At 41.3% G+C, this 17438-nt stretch overlaps 1 protein-coding gene across 3 annotated transcripts in view; it reads left to right on the forward strand.

Annotated features, from left to right (window-relative positions):
• Nucleotides 1-902: 902 nt before the first annotated feature.
• Nucleotides 903-17438, forward strand: part of LOC119912167 (mucin-17-like) — a 51755-nt gene continuing 35219 nt past the window's right edge. For 2 of the 3 annotated variants that reach the window (XM_038731203.1, XM_038731205.1), the window contains exons 1-7: nucleotides 903-1065; nucleotides 6098-7510; nucleotides 10958-11019; nucleotides 11319-11357; nucleotides 11922-12125; nucleotides 12812-13884; nucleotides 16745-16929. In XM_038731203.1, the coding sequence (XP_038587131.1) occupies nucleotides 6539-7510; nucleotides 10958-11019; nucleotides 11319-11357; nucleotides 11922-12125; nucleotides 12812-13884; nucleotides 16745-16929 (2535 nt within the window). In that variant the 5' untranslated portion in view covers nucleotides 903-1065; nucleotides 6098-6538. Of the gene's footprint in view, nucleotides 1066-1973; nucleotides 2680-6097; nucleotides 7511-10957; nucleotides 11020-11318; nucleotides 11358-11921; nucleotides 12126-12811; nucleotides 13885-16744; nucleotides 16930-17438 lie in introns of those variants that run through there. The other variant, XM_038731204.1, reaches the window with a different exon arrangement.

A 17438-nucleotide genomic window follows, 5' to 3' on the forward strand; every position in this document is an offset into this window, starting at 1 on the left:
ATATTTTAATAAAAATATGATGTCAAAAACCCGGTCAGTAGCATTGTGTTTCTGCTTTGTAAGACCCAATCAGAGAGCCGAGCGTGAGCGGCTGCGTTTCCAAACTTCTCCGTTTTAGGTCTTTGTTTTTGTCGTTTTCATCTGGACGGGAGGTGCAAACGTAGCAAAAGGTTTTAATTCGAAAACGCAGTAGTGTGGATGGGGCTGTCTCCTTGATCTTGACCTTCAGGTTCCCCCTGAATGGCCCTCACCTCTTTCCTTTTACCATCTCTGAAAGCCCTCCTCTTTGCATTCAGGATGTCCTTGATGTCCTTAGTTACCCACGGTTTGTTAATTGGGTAACAATGGACAGTTTTTGCTGGGACAGTGCAGTCCACACAGAAGTGTGATACACTCAGTAAGCCCATCTATGTCCTCTCCATGTGGATCACTTCTTTAAAATTATTTGGTGTAGTAAGAAGTTATGTCAGACAGCAATATTAGGCTAATTTGGCTCAAATGTTGAGTGTCTATGGAATCAAATTATATAATCATCATCCCATAGGCATCCAGGAACTGAGCAAAACTTAACAAGTAGGCTAGTGTGGGGTAAGCTCAATGTGTATTTGCTGACACATAAAATAACATTTTATAGGGCTTTTTGTATCTTGAAGTTGGTCATGCTTAGGGTAACATAATGTAAAGTAAAATAAATAGCTACAGTTGACAAATTAATTTGAATTTAATCAAATGTAAGTTTTTGGAGAAAGGCATTTTTCCCAGCTAGTGGTGTAAAAAAATTGTGACATTTTGTGTTTTTTGTTAGAATTACCATGGGGGAGCGTCTTACCCCATGTTACTCTAAAGATGGGGCGGGGCGGTGCCAAGTTTTGTCTGAGGGGAGCCCGTAGTCTCAGACTTTGAAAACCCAAAACGGTTTGCCACGAATACACACTAACACAATAGGTGGCGGTATGTGGTATAAAGTTGGTTTGCTACAATAAACGCACAAAAAAGGAAGAATCCTCCCAGCAAACAGCCCGAGGACGAGTTTCAGCGCATCTGCTGAAAGACAAGTAACAGAAGGTATGTACCTTAAACACAGCTGTTATTTTTTTTTTTTGTTTAGAGGCGGAAGATGATCTGGCTTTGACATGGTTTAACTTTTTCTGTTTAAATGACTCTAACTGTGGAAATGCATAAGCCTACATCGGGACGTGTTAACAGTAGGATCAAGTGTTGCGGCTGAAAACTTTTTCTATGAATAGGTATCGACCGACGGCCTGTAAATTATAGGACGCTATAATATCCTTTTTGGGGTACATCAATGGTGATAAATGATTCGAAGTAGCCTATATATTTTATGAACGTGTAGAGTCGTCACTAATGTATTACACTTAGTAGAAGTATCACAGCCTCCCTTATGATTCAACAAAAATAGGCTATGTGGTGATAACCGCGTTTGATCAATGAGCACGGCAAAGTGTCTGAAAAGGAAGAGGTGGATGCATAATTCGGCAGAGGAGATGTTTTAGGCTACCCGCCGAGATTTGCATCTATCTCTTTTGTCATTATGAATCATGCTGCGTTTCAGCCAACTCGGAACTGGGAAATTTCTGACCTCCGACTTGGAAAAGTCCTGTGTAACGCCATTTGAAGTCGGATTTCCTACTTGTGAACTCGGAGAAAAAAATATGTACCCCGACTTCACGAGAAGCAGCTGAATTACTACACAAAACAATGTCAGCGCCCATAAAGCACACACTGTAAATAGTAAACCATAAAATAAAAGGCAACAAAATGCATTTTGTGCATGTATTTAAATTAAAACAATACACAATAAATAATCATATAGTAAAACCTGCATGTACATTGATGTAGAAATATTAGTAGGTAGCTTGCTACAGTAAAGAATCTCATAAAGTCATCTTCTCTGCATAAAAATTATTGTTTAAAATACCAAAACATTAGGAAGTGTAGTCTACAACATTGCCTTGAGGATTAGCTACCAACTGATGTAGATATCGGGGTACGCAGTTAATTGGTAACGTATGCCTAAAGGTTATTTATGTCAGTTATTTGCATTTAAATTGCCATCCTTTTAATTAACTCCTAAAACACCGGGGAAGGTGCAAGATGTCGGAAGTTTCAACTGGAAAATATCTCAGTTCCGACTGGTCTCGAACGCAACATTAGCGTTTCCACCCGCGAGATGCATACAGTTCTCGGCAGGCAGGTTACGGTATGTGAGGGGGTTGGACAGGATTCATAATATTGTTTACTTGCTATTGCTTAATATCATATAACATGGGTGTGTGTGTGTGTAAGGCCTAAATAATCAGGAGTTATGATAAATACAGGCTTATGCAGAAGCAGGCATTGCACCCTGTGAGTTAACTGCCATTGATACGCTCTCCAATACACACACACACTCACAGAATGTTCTCTGACATACACATATACCCGTCTCTCTTCCTGCATACCCTCCATATATGGATATCCCAGACACAGCAGGGCGGGTCTCCCAAAAATATACTCAGGCTTAGCGGAAGAACAGCTGACTTTGTGTTACGCAGAGGCAGAGCAGAGTCCCCAGATATATCTGTATTATATGGTCAATAAATAACTGGTTGAACTCGACACTTTGTCTCCTTCTGATCCTTCTCATTAAAACACTCGGGGAAGTCGGCGCACTTCAAGGTATTCTTACAAATTTATATTTCTTGTTCAGAAGAAGGAGTGTATTATGCCAAGTTGAAATATCCGACTTTCAACCTCAAAGCGTTCCAGGTGCGTGGTGGTGCGTGACGCCGAAAGTGAACGAAAACCATGGCTGAAAGTGTAGCCTACACACAGCTGCACCCTCAGCAGTGCCTTTGGTGTTAATTAAAAGGATGGCAGTTTAAATGCATGCAAACAACTGACATAAATAGCCCATAGGTTACTAGTTAACTGTGTACCCCTGTGTGAAATCCGACTTCAAGTGGCGTTCCAGGATAGTTTAGTTGGAATTAGTTTGCAATTTGCAGATTTAGTTTGCAATTTAAACATCTAAAAACTGAAGGGTCTCCGTTATCTGTGTGGGACTGTGCTGCATTTTATCAGCGCTGCTGAAGATAACGTGCATGGATTTGAGATTTCCGCCTGATCACAGTTGTCAGTTGGTTTCAGTTCACAGGCAATATGCAGTCCTAAACTGTTTCAGGCAAACGATAAAGTAGGCTACAGCAGAGTAGCTTATAGGACAGGCAGAATATTATGCATTCTCAGTACATAACGACGTTATCGTAGTATTGCGACATCGACATTTCAGAGAACACAGATAAGTGGGAGAGATTCTGTGTGCAGAAAGTTTTTAAACGTGAGCAGAAATCGTACTGAAACACAGGACCTGTTAAAGTCCATGAGTTCATAACTGAATTAAAATGAATTAATTTATCATTGAGTAGAAAAGGTGACACATGCATAGGCCTATATAAATAGATTACAGAGATTTGATGGGGGAGGGGGTAAATCCACTGAAGCTAACCAGCATCAATAGAGGACAAGATGGAGAAGTGAAATAGGCTATGTGAGCGTTTCAGGAGATGTAAAACCTTTAACTGTGCCAGATGTATTCAGGTCCTGTTGCACACTGCTTAACTCTTCTGCAGAGTAGGCTACAAATTGAATTGAGTGAGATCGGTGGAAAAAACTATTTAAACTGCATCCTATCGCTGTCCTTGAAAATAAACTGCCTGCTCCTTGCTCACAGTAGCATTTTCATATTCACAGCATAGGTTTTTTTAGGAGGGGAGGCTCCAGGTAAAAAGATACAGTAAAGGCGTCTTCTGTCTTTTAATGAGAGTTTATCACCACATTTTCATGTACAGAGAAATTACCTTGTTTTTTTTTTGCGTCGCTCTCCGATTGTATTGTAAATGTAATACTTTTTTAAATTAACAATGAACACACACATTACGATTCTGCAATAAATAAGCACATTCTATCCTTTGGTAAAACGCAGTTTAGAACATCAAATATAAAATAGCAAGAAAATTATTTCCCACAGGTGCAACACTGAAGTGCAGAGAAGGCAAAGAAAATGAGTAGTGTTAGAAAAGTCAAAGTACTAAGAGAGGGTCATTGAGTGCAATGGGTTAATTAAAATCTTCTTGGCCGATGTCTGTCTTTTAAAAAGTCTGACTTATGGCTGTTGGGGTGAAGTAATTTCCCCTGCAGTGGTATATTGTGGCTCAACATAGACTATATAAAAAGTGGCTCAACAGCGTGGCATGCTGTATTATTGACATTTTAGTTTTGTTTTGCAAATGTGGTGTCTGAACAATAATGCTGCGATGACGTGTTGAGAAGAAACCCGCTTGACACTGTTCTTGATCATAAAAGTTTATCAAATCAAAGAGTTCAGCATCAATTACAAGCTCTGCAGCAGCTTGGAGAGTGACCCAGCCCAATGGCCACTCTGTCTCTCTGTACATCAAGCATAGCTTATATAGGATATGTTTAGGTATCTGTTAGGTACCATACAAGGGTTTGAGTCTGCAAAGTAAAAAGTCAAACCCATAGAAGGGTACAGTACTATCTTGAGGTAACAAAACAAGGTGTTAGAGGTCAAATTCTATAGAAGGGTTCAGTCCCTACATAACCACCAATCACTGCTCTCCCCGTAGACACCTACCCAAAGGTCACTGACCCTCTGTCTTGCTGCTACAGTGCTATTTTGAACTGTTATGAGTCAAATGCATAAGTATTGGATACTACACAAATTACTTAATTTATGATAATAGGTGCAGTAATGTAAGTGTATCTGGGGATCTCACCTCGCTGCCCAGCGAGCCTCTACCTGCAGCAACATCGCCAAGCAAATTCATATCATGTCTCACACATGGCTATTGTTACTTTCAGGGCATGTCTATCAATTAAATTAACATAGTGCTGCAACATGCATATACACACACATACACACCAGTGCACAGAATGGGCTTCTGTCGTAACTCGCTGTAGTATCGCTAAAGGTCCACAAAAAGCAACATGAAAAAAAATCAGATAAACGCATCCAGCTCATTATTTAGTTTGCTTCAAATGACGCTTCTCACACAGTTTCTTTTGGCTGTCCCTCAGTATTACATCCAACATTGCCAAGCCTGCCGGCTAACCAACAGAGTAAACAGTAAAACAACATAAAAATAGCTACATTTACAGCTTCACATGCACAAATATTTTTGTAACTTTTCTTTAATGAAAACGTCTTCACTTTTTTCATTATTAGGATCCCAATTAGCATAAGGATTGGCTATACTTCCTGGGGTTCATTCAATTCAGTGACACCAAGGGCATGTGCTTATGACATATAGGCTCTTCCATACTGAGTTGCTGCTGTCACTACAGTGGCCTTAAGCTCTGGCAAACCAGTCATTGCTGGGTAGCATGAAACACATCACTACCGCTTCGCCAGCGCTGACACAGACACCAGATTTAAAAACTCAGGTATACTGTGATTACAATAACATTTACCTGGTGGTAATAGGCTTAATCAGCACTGTGCGAACCCGTGTGTAACAGATTTTCATTTATATTTAAAAGTCCTGCTTTATATGGAAATGTTGTCTGACTGCTGGTGCCAAACCTCAAAGTGTTTCTAACAGAAATGACCACGGAAAGACAGGACACGTTCAATTCCAGGGATTAACAGTTTATTGAAAGATGTCGGTTATGGATACGGAGGCGGGGGGCGTCGGAGCAGAGCAGAGGGCAGACCAGGCAGCGGAGGTCACCGGGTGACTTTCCGGGCAGGAAGTGAGCTGAGCGTGGTAGTATCTCCAGGCAGGCAGTGAACCTGAGCGCAGGGACAAGGTAACAAGGTAAGTTAGAATCTCACAGAGAACACAAACAAGAGATAGTTAGGCCGCAGCGCAAATACCACTATGGTAAGGTGACCATCTTGCGTGAGGAGTGAGGTGAAGAACCGGTCTGATATACTGCAGAGTCTTGGTTAGACACAGACAGGGAGACTAACAGGAGACACTGGGAGGGAGGAGAACATAGACACAAGGGGTAAGGAGGAGAACTGCAGAATCACAACATCATTGCTTTTGTCTCCTCTGTTCTTTTTTGCTAGAGAAGACCAAGAAGTGAAATAGACGGAATGAATGTGGATCCAACATTCAAGAGTGGACACCTCAAGACTTTCCAGATGATGGATTTGATCCATCTAGGAATGTGAAGTCCAGTCTCATTCTAATCCCCTTCGTTTTTTAACTTTTTGGCTTTGCACTGTTATCGGAGCGTTGTGTTCCTTCTTCATCTCCAGGGCCCCTAACGAGCCTTCTACATGGAGGTCACCCAGGGAGCTCTCTCCTGATTAGCCAGCAGGCTGTGTCATTGTGGCTGTCTCAACTGAAAGCCAATGCTAGCACTGACACAAATTAAACAACACTTTCCACCGTTGGCAGCCGAGCCGCAACCTCTGCTGCCATCTCCAACACACCTGCTTCCTACATATTGATGGCAGCCCCTTCCCTACCATCAATCTCCTTAAACCTCAGATTATTGCATCACCATGTCACATCCCCTGTATAACCCCTATTTCTCCGAGAACCAAAGTTCCACCCAGGGGCAGTTTGAACTCTCCAGTATAAGGACAGAGAGGGACCCTCGGAGGGCATCTCGCCTTGAACCTGGAACTTGCTCCCAGCAAGTATGTCTGCTCCGATCACAAATGTCTCAGTCAGTGAGCTACAGGCCTGAACAGAGTAAGACCACAATGGATGATGAAATAGACGAGTCTATAGACAAAAGGCCTACTGCTAATGACCCTACGTTTTATTCATCATCTGTCCCATCTAACTATGCAAGTGGTGATGATGGTAGATTTCATGCGCCCAGCAAAAGAGAACATAATATGCAAGGGTATCAAGGGTTCTGTGACTTTGACTATCGAGTGGTAGACAAACCAGCAGCCTCTACAGAATCCAGTCAACCCAAGCACACTAAATCAGCTGCTAACATCCTTGCACACTTTGGACTTGAAAAAGAGGACTTAGATCATCTCATCTTTTACCCTGAAGACCAGCTCAATCCTGCTAACCTGACATCCATCTTGCGCCAAATTAGCATTCAGAAGGCCAAGAGTGCTACAACAGCAGTTGAGCAGATGAAAAAGCAACAGACCCAGCAGACGCAGAAGCAGCCATCATTGCAGACGGGGCAGGAGATCAGGCCTCCAGTTTTTCCTGCTGCGAAATCAGTTCCCCCTGACCATCTCATCCCCATCATCACTGATGTTTCACAGGCCATGCAACGTCCGGTGTCTATCCCTGGTGATCCTCGCCCCATTGCTCTTCCTCCAGGCCTGCCTCAGCCAATTACAGATCACATGACGCTGCCGACTTCCAACAGGCAGCCTCAAGCAAAGGTGGCCGTCTCCAAGGCTCTGCCAACTTCTGCCATGATACATGACTATGACGTGGGATTGCCGAAAATCTTTCCACACACCTGTTCTCTGTGTAATAAAGAATGTACTCATATGAAGGTGAGTGACAGTGAAATTTTGCATTGTTTATTTCAAATAACTATTTCAAATCTAAGATTGTTCAGGGTTCCCACGTGTACTGGAAAACCTGGAAAACAGTTGACTGATTTCCCAGTCATGGAAAATGAGAGAAAATGTAAAATGTCTTGGAAAATCTTGTGTTGTCCTGGAAAATTATTTTAAATTATGTTGCGGTTACTTATTTATTTATTTATTTATTTATTTCAAGCAAAATAGTGTGACAACAGAAAAAATACACAATAATAATAACTTATACACTTATGCTTGAAATGGAGTGGGAAGAAGTAAAACTTATTAAACCCCACCCCAGTCTATCAAAGAATTTATACATACAAAAAATAGCTGCTTCCTTCATAAATAATCTCAAAGAAAAAATATTAATAATAATAAAAAAAATTATAATAATAATAATAAGACCTCATTTAGAAACAGTGGATGCACAAGTCAAAACCACATATTCATACCATACATACTAATAATATACAAATATTTCCACAGGTAAATCAAATACCAACAATGGTAGACGAAATACCACAAGGGTACATACAGTGGGTACGGAAAGTATTCAGACCCCTTTAAAATTTTCACTCTTTGTTTCATTGCAGCCATTTTCCAAAAATCAAAAAAGTTCATTTTATTTCTCAGTAATGTACACTCAGCACCCCATCTTGACAGAAAAAAACAGAAATGTAGAAATTTTTGCAAATTTATTAAAAAAGAAAAACTGAAATATCACATGGTCATAAGTATTCAGACCCTTTGCCGTGACACTCATATTTAACTCAGGTGCTGTCTATTTCTTCTGATCATCCTTGAGATGGTTCTACACCTTCATTTGAGTCCAGCTGTGTTTGATTATACTGATTGGACTTGATTAGGAAAGCCACACACCTGTCTATATAAGACCTTACAGCTCACAGTGCATGTCAGAGCAAATGAGAATCATGAGGTCAAAGGAACTGCCTGAAGAGCTCAGAGACAGAATTGTGGCAAGGCACAGATCTGGCCAAGGTTACAAAAAATTTCTGTTGCACTTAAGGTTCCTAAGAGCACAGTGGCCTCCATAATCCTCAAATGGAAGACGTTTGGGACGACCAGAACCCTTCCTAGAGCTGGCCGTCCGGCCAAACTGAGCTATCGGGGGAGAAGAGCCTTGGTGAGAGAGGTAAAGAAGAACCCAAAGGTCACTGTGGCTGAGCTCCAGAGATGCAGTCGGGAGATGGGAGAAAGTTGTAGTAAGTCAACCATCACTGCAGCAATCCACCAGTCAGGGCTTTATGGCAGAGTGGCCCGACGGAAGCCTCTCCTCAGTGCAAGACACATGAAAGCCCGCATGGAGTTTGCTAAAAAACACCTGAAGGACTCCAAGATGGTGATAAATAAGATCCTCTGGTCTGATGAGACCAAGATAGAACTTTTTGGCCTTAATTCTAAGCGGTATGTGTGGAGAACACCAGGCACTGTTCATCACCTGTCCAATACAGTCTCAACAGTGAAGCATGGTGGTGGCAGCATCATGCTGTGGGGTTGTTTTTCAGCTGCAGGGACAGGACGACTGGTTGCAATCGAGGGAAAGATGAATGCGGCCAAGTACAGGGATATCCTGGACGAAAACCTTTTCCAGAGTGCTCTGGACCTCAGACTGGGCCGAAGGTTTACCTTCCAACAAGACAATGACCCTAAGCGCACCGCTAAAATAACGAAGGAGTGGCTTCACAACAACTCCGTGGCTGTTCTTGAATGGCCCAGCCAGAGCCCTGACTTAAACCCAATTGAGCATCTCTGGAGAGACCTGAAAATGGCTGTCCACCAACGTTTACCATCCAACCTGACAGAACTGGAGAGGATCTGCAAGGAGGAATGGCAGAGGATACCCAAATCCAGATGTGAAAAACTTGTTGCATCTTTCCCAAAACGACTCATGGCTGTATTAGATCAAAAGGGTGCTTCTACTAAATACTGAGCAAAGGGTCTGAATACTTATGACCATGTGATATTTCAGTTTTTCTTTTTTAATAAATTTGCAAAAATTTCTACATTTCTGTTTTTTTCTGTCAAGATGGGGTGCTGAGTGTACATTACTGAGAAATAAAATGAACTTTTTTGATTTTTGGAAAATGGCTGCAATGAAACAAAGAGTGAAAATTTTAAAGGGGTCTGAATACTTTCCGTACCCACTGTAACAATGATTATCAAATACCAAAAATGGTAGATGGAATACCACAAGGGTAAATAAATGACAACTAATCCAACGATCTACACAACATGAATACAATCAAACCTCATTGTCATTGTAACGGAACCAGACCTTTCGTTTGTAAAGACGTTTGAAATTGTGAATGCCTTGACACTGCTTTAATTCAAGCCCCAGATTATTCCTCAATACTCAGTTATGTTGCGGCAGTTTGGATTTTTCAAAACAATAATAATTAATTTTTTGTCACATTATTAGAGATATCAGCAATGCTTTCATTAACTTAATTCATTTTACATCTGACAGTAGGTATCTTTTTTTTTTTTTTGTAATATTATTATGGAGCCAAGAGTCCCTTTTTGTGTATTTTTGTTTCCTAAAAAGGAATTCCAATTACTACTAAAAATACTATTGCCTCTACTCCTCAGCGAATGTGTTTTTGTCCTGATCCATACTTTATTGCATATATAGCATCCTCTGCTGAGATGACCTTCACTAAACCTCAGGCAACTGGATGATGCCACTGTGGTGTATAACATATGTGCATTTGACCAGTTGATATATTGTTAAAAATAATATTGCAAGAAGCATGTGTTGGAGAAATTGTTATCTCTTTTTGTTTTTCGAGACTCAATTAAGTCTCGTAGGGGGGAATATGTGGTGTATAACATATGTGCATTTGACCATTACAGTTTAAAATAACACTCTAGCAGCTGGACAGAGGCTCAGTGAACTCTTAAGGGGGGAGTAGTGATTGATGGGTGTGTAAAGAATGAACCCTCCTATGGAATTTGACCTCTGACCCAGTGTTAGGGGGAGTAGTGATTAGTGTTTATGAAGGGACTGAACCCTTCTATGGTGTCTAACAGATGTTTACACTTATCCTACAGCACTGTGCCCTTATATGGATTGGAGCTTTAGATTGCAGACTCAAACCCTTATATGGTATTTAGCAGATACCTAAACATGTCCTATATAAGCTGTGTTTGATGTACAGAGAGACAGAGTGGCCATCGGGCTGGGTCACTCTCCAAGCTGCTGCAGAGCTTGTAATTGATGCTGAACTCCTTGATGTAATAAACTTTTATGATCAAGAACAGTGTCAAGCGGATTTCTTCTCAACACATCATCGCAGCATTATTGTTCGGACACCACACCACATAAAACTTTCCACTGATAGCGGTTGTGATGATAATCATATCTAAATGATGTGCGTCTGTTGTTCTGACTAGGATTGGCTCACCCACCAGAGCTCCCTCCTTCACCTTGAGAGCTGCAAACTTCTGCGAAAACAGTCAGTCTTTTTCATTTAAAATAAATTTATTATTAATTATAATTATTCTTTTATACTTGTTGCCACTTTTTCTGAATACTTTTATGCGATGCCCACCAGGTATGCACCAACACACTGTAGAGGAAAGAGAGAGACCGGATTGCTCATTGCTAAGTGTTCATACACACATTAAGAAGGTGTCTTTGAGATACCTCCTGTGATTGTCTTATAGTCTGCAGAACCTGTATAGTTCCTTGATATCCTTTGACCTTAAAAAGCATCAAGCATTTATGTGTATGTAAGTATTTTTTTTCCCACAGATACCCAGATTGGGATGGTGGGATAGCGCCCGGGCCCAGGTGAATATCTTACATTGCTACATGTCGTGTTAACTCACAGTACACATTTTAATCTGCCTTTCTGTTCAGCCAGAACCTGCTACTTTTATGCTCACACTGCAGAGATCAATTGACTGGCCACAATGTGAAGGCCACACTGAGCAGAAGTACAGAGCCCTTAGTCGGTTATGTCCAGGGACAATACCAATATTAAAACAAGATGGCTTTTATTGAACGCTGTTAATTTGTTCAATTCTCTTATGAAAGAAAAAAATAAGAAGAAGCCACAGATGTCTGGAAGTTGCAGAAGATATGGTCGGTCTGTCCTGCAGCCAAAGTTCAGTTTTATATCATTGCAGTCCAAAAAAACACAGTTTAAGCCACAACATGTAAAATATACTCCAGTAATATCAATACAAGCTCACTTTAGTTGGGTCTTTTGACAGCAAAATCTGTACAGTGTCTTCCTTGCTGTAGTTGTAGCGAATACAGCATTAATGAACCAAAATTCTAATTTGTAAAAAAAAAAAAAAAAAAACTTTCCTGTCATTTACCTATGCTTTTCTCGTCCTTTGCTCTCTTCAGGTATGCAGGTAAAGATGCCAAACCCTCAGCATCAACACCTGCAAAGAGTTCCCAGTGTCGTCTCAAGAAAACCAGGCATGGAAGCAGCTCCTGTTCCAGCTGTTCAAGCTCGCCCAGCCCCCATCGCCAACATGGCTCAGAGGTTCAAAGGGAAAAACGCAGCAGCCGATCACGATCGCTGCACAGCTCCAGATACAATCGCAGGTTTGTCAGACATACATTTTTAAATGAACAATAACCCGGGGAAAAACACATTTAAGAATTGATGACCATGTTTTACAGTAGCTGTGACACTGAACAGGTGATACTTTTCACTCTCATTAGGAGCACACGCGGACATTGTCGGGAGTGCATACAGGCATATGGGGGCTTACGCACTACTGAGTGACAGTATGGGTTGCTGTGATGAAAGTCAAGCAAGTCAAATGAGCCTGTGATATAAATGTTTTTACTTTGATTTTCGGTATGATTTTGAATCCAGCCCTCAATTGGTTGGTGATTTTGGTTTCCACTGACAGTTGAGTAATTTTATTCTCACAGAATTATACAATGTACATAAAAGATTTTTAACTCTTTTATTAATCGAGATCTGATGTGTGATTTAAGTGATTAAGGGAACTTAATCATTTTTGAGCAGTGTATTATTTGGAATATATTTTTTTGCAAAATGAATGATTTATTTTAAAATTGGCCTGTTGAATATTGATTGATCAGTTCAACAATGTATATTCACTGGAATCATACATAGGTATCATCAATATAGTGAAAACTTCCATTTAACCCCAAAAATTTGCTTGATGTTTTGAACTGCAACTTGACTGGTTGGCGCATCAGGTTTCGCACTCATTCTCACTCCCCATGGTATGTGTGCCCATCCCTTCCCGCTATAGGTCACATTCAAGTAGCCCTGAGCGACAACTGTCGTCGAGGAGTAGGGACGAGAAATGGTCCTCACCTAGAAGGAAGAGCCGTGAGAGACAATCTCCATCAAGGAGGAGCCGTGAGAGACAATCTCCACCAAGGACAAGCTGTGAGAGACCATTGCTAGCAAGGAGGAGCCGTGAGGGACGTTTGCCACCAAGGAGGAGCCGTGAGAGACAATCTCCACCAAGGAGGAGCCGTGAGAGAACATTGTCACCAAGGAGGAGCCGTGAGAGACAATCTCCACCAAGGAGGAGCCGTGAGAGAACATTGTCACCAAGGAGGAGCCGTGAGAGACAATCTCCACCATGGAGGAGCTGTGAGAGAACATTGTCACCAAGGAGGAGCCGTGAGAGACAATCTCCACCAAAGACAAGCTGTGAGAGACCATTGCCAGCAAGGAGGAGCCGTGAGAGAACATTGTCACCAAGGAGGAGCCGTGAGAGACAATCTCCACCAAGGAGGAGCCGTGAGAGAACATTGTCACCAAGGAGGAGCCGTGAGAGACAATCTCCACCAAGGACAAGCTGTGAGAGACCATTGCCAGCAAGGAGGAGCCATAAGAGACGATCTCCACCAAGGAGGAGCCGTGAGAGACAATCTCCACCATGGAGGAGCCGTGAGAGAACATTGTCACCAAGGAGGAGCCGTGAGAGACAATCTCCACCAAGGACAAGCTGTGAGAGACCATTGCCAGCAAGGAGGAGCCATAAGAGACGATCTCCACCAAGGAGGAGCCGTGAGAGACAATCTCCACCATGGAGGAGCCGTGAGAGAACATTGTCACCAAGGAGGAGCCGTGAGAGACAATCTCCACCAAGGACAAGCTGTGAGAGACCATTGCCAGCAAGGAGGAGCCATAAGAGACAATCTCCACCAAGGAGGAGCCGTGAGAAACAATTGCCTGCAAAGAGGAGCCGTGAGAGACATTTGCCACTAAAGAGGAGCCGTGAGAGCTCATCGTCCACAGCAGAGTCATCCCTTCAACGAAAGAAGTCAAGCTGTGCAGAGAGACTGGCCAAGAAACTACTGCAAACATCAGGTTTGAGAAATTGCAAAAACTTGAATACATCTAGGAATACGGTACAAATCATGTTTAAATGTTTACCTTGTTACTGAACATACTGCACCTATTAGAGAGATATATACACAGGTGCATACCACACATTTCTTTTGCTTATGGTGTAACAATCAAGAAAGCTGAGATCACTTTACAATGATAATTAACTCTCCATTTCTTCATCTTACAGTAGAGACTCTTGTAGTGATACTATACTTTGTAAATGAAATTCTGAAAAATAATATTTGGAAATATTATATCATAAGGACTGGTTTGGGACACCACCTGAATCGCCGTCCGCCCAAGGCCTTCAGGACTCCTTGGGTATAGCTAATAATTACACAATTATCACCAGTGATTAGTTAGTTTTTAATTGTTCAATTATTATCAGTTAGTTTAATCAATCAGTCAGTCTCAAATCTAAGGGTGAATCCTCTGTCCAGTGACCTGGACACTAAACAGTACACGCGGCCTCTCGAGCTAGTCTTTTGCCAACAGGGATTCCCTTCGTCTGGTTGAAGGTTGTGAGAAACGCTTGCAGTAAACGGGACAGTAGCCCTGGTTTGGTTCTCTGAGTTAGGTAGGCTACTAGTGTCGTTCTCAACTCAGTTGACTTGCCTCCAAACTCTGTCGTTGGGAGTAGGCTAGTGAAAGTTAATTCGAACTGAAATAAAGGCTTTAAAAGAAACTTGGTTGTTTTCTGAATTAAAAGTTGCATTAATTAAATGGTCTGATAACTTTAAACAAACAAAACAAAAGGTAAATTCACTGAAGGTTCTCGGGACTTTGTGAATATGGATGTTAGGCTATGGCTATAAGACAAAGACAACTTGCTATGGGAGACGTCTGGAGAGAGGAGCGAAGAGCAAGAGTCTCACACCCCTCAAAATGTGCGTCTTAATTTTAACTAGAGGTGATGTCTTAAAAGCCAAATTTTCGCGCGTCTTAATCACATTATCTTTCCACCATATCAACTCTTTTCTTAAATACAATAAACAGTTATACAGTCCTTAATTTAAAGCATTTGATATAAGGAAAGGAAAAGCTATTGTTAAACGATTAGAATTGTTACAGTTAAAATATTTCATAGTGATCATAGCAGAATAGCTGAACTAAATACTTCCGGGCAAGGGCATCACTTTGTGTTGAAAAGTGGTGGGGACATAGGGGTCAGATTAAGCCTAGTTCACACGATTTTTAGCCCTATTTGCCGCTCGGTGACCATCAGGGGTAAATCAGTGATCGATCTGTGGTCGCAAGTCGTTATGTGTGAACTACACAACGACGCATCAAAACGGCTCCCCAACACATTTCTGACACATCGCCAACATCTGCCAGATATCTGGAGGAGTCGGCCGACTCGACATCCACATCCAGCCAATGAGAGCAGGCAGCTACTTTTTCACTGCAAAACACTTTTTACTCACCTCTAGCTCTCTCTGTAGCTCAGACAATCCCTGCTAATCCATTCTTTCACCCTTTCTTTATCTTTATAATAACAAACAACAGCTGTTTGGTGTGTAGGTCGCGTCATTTCCCGTTTCACATTTCACGTGTGTTTTCTTGACAAAACGTGGTTTGGAGACCTGCGTCGGGTGACAGAGTCGCTGTCAGCTCGTGTAGTGTGTGACCCCCTGTCACCAATCAGTCACGTAGTGCGAACGCCACAACGACTTCAAGACTCCCGTCAAAAGACGACAAGTTGTGTAGTGTGAACAACACGGCAATCAGCCGATGCGGAGTTGTGTAGTCTGCATGAGCCTTTAGGGGTGTGAAGAAACACTTAGCTCACAAGACATCACGATATAAGGTTCACGAGAACGAGACGAAAAGATCTTTAAACAGTGTTTTAAAGATCTCTTCAATGCTGAGATATATGAGCGGGGGTCTAGGGTGACCTCCCTCAGGAAATCTTTATTTCTAAACACTTAATTTCATGAATGGATGGAAATGTTTTTATTTATGTAAAAGGAAACACAAAATTCAGGGGGCACGTGACATTTCAAAATATAATAGAATATAATGCAGTGCAGCTCTCAGGCATTCTGTGTTTCTTTCAGATCTGGTTTTCCTGTAGATCAACTTTTCTCTTGTTATATGATCCCTGCTGAGGCAACACATATGTAGGCATGATTTAGTCTTCCCTCCTTTTTGTCATGTTCAAAGGGAGAGAACAGGAAAATTGGTCAAAAAGAAACTGTCAAGAAGTTGTTAAACTTACTGATTGGGGCATGCATGTTTTATAATCAGTGGCTTGTTTTAAGTTACTTTTTTTGGACAATGCACATTTGTTTCTTCTAATTTCTTAATGTGCAAATAAACCTTGCTTCTGGGATAGTATTGATTGTTAGACGTTAATAAAAAAATATATAGAAGAAGGTATGAAACATGGCAATAGACACAGACATTAATTTATGAATACAAGGAGAAGGTTTAAGAACAATGGCATGTTGTATCTCTTTTCTCCTCTGGGGTTTCATGAATGGAGACTGAAGATAACTTTGATTACTTAAACTCTAAATTCAATCCCTGGCTCGGGAGCTGGGAAAATTACTTAAGTAACACAGGATAATACTTTAGTTACATATTCTTTATCCGATTTCACATTTTTCCTTTTGGTGCATTTTTTTAGTTTAAGCCTGTAAAAAGAGACTACTGGGTCTGGGTGTCCTTCCTTTGCCAATTCTTAGGGCTGAGGTCCCCTTGTAAAATAACTGATCTCACCTTCTCTTAATGTGAAATATGTGTGCTCACTAGTTGTTAACTACACTCTGAATAAAACTTTGCAACCACCAAAATGCTGCAATTGTCTGATACTGTGTGTTCGTCTTCGTCCCTCTAGCGGTCCAGTCTCTGTCAAAGCAATCTGACTTGGAGGCCGTAGTTAATGCTCTGGTTCCTGCCTTATGCGATGAGCTAGCCAAGAGAAAGTCATCTTCATCATCATCCTGTTCACCTACAGCAGAGCCCTCTAAAGCAAAGCCCAGCCTGGAGAAGAGCGTACCAAGTTCTACCACAAAGACTGAGGTTGGTGTGTGTACCAGGAAAATTTTAACACATGAACAAAGACCAACCTAAAGTTATACCTTTTACTATTTTCAGAAAAGACAGATGACATTAAAGGTTGAGTGTGTAATATTTCTGAGGATCATTGGACAGAAATGCAATATAAGATCCATAACTATGTTTTCAGTGGTGTGTAAAGACCTTACATAATAAACCATTATGTTTTTATTACCTTAGAATGAGACATTTATATCTACATAACCGCAGGCACCGCCTTCCATGGACGTTGCCACATTGCATCGTCATGCTTCTACAGTAGCTAAAAACACTACAGAGCGCATTTCGTCACTACAATCTTCTTTTCAATCAATCAGTCAATATTCAACATTTTCCATGTTGTCTGTCAGTGGCCAAGTGACAATAACATATGGTTTAACTGAATAATTAAGGAAATATCTTTATTTATATAATATATTTCTTAATAAATATACCTAAAGAAACCTCATTTCTTGACTGGCCACTCTGCTGTC

The sequence above is a fragment of the Micropterus salmoides genome, unplaced genomic scaffold, assembly GCF_014851395.1.
Source record: "Micropterus salmoides isolate LMB-PRFRI ecotype aquatic unplaced genomic scaffold, ASM1485139v1 Ms_hic_scaffold_2, whole genome shotgun sequence".
NCBI lineage: Eukaryota > Metazoa > Chordata > Actinopteri > Centrarchiformes > Centrarchidae > Micropterus > Micropterus salmoides.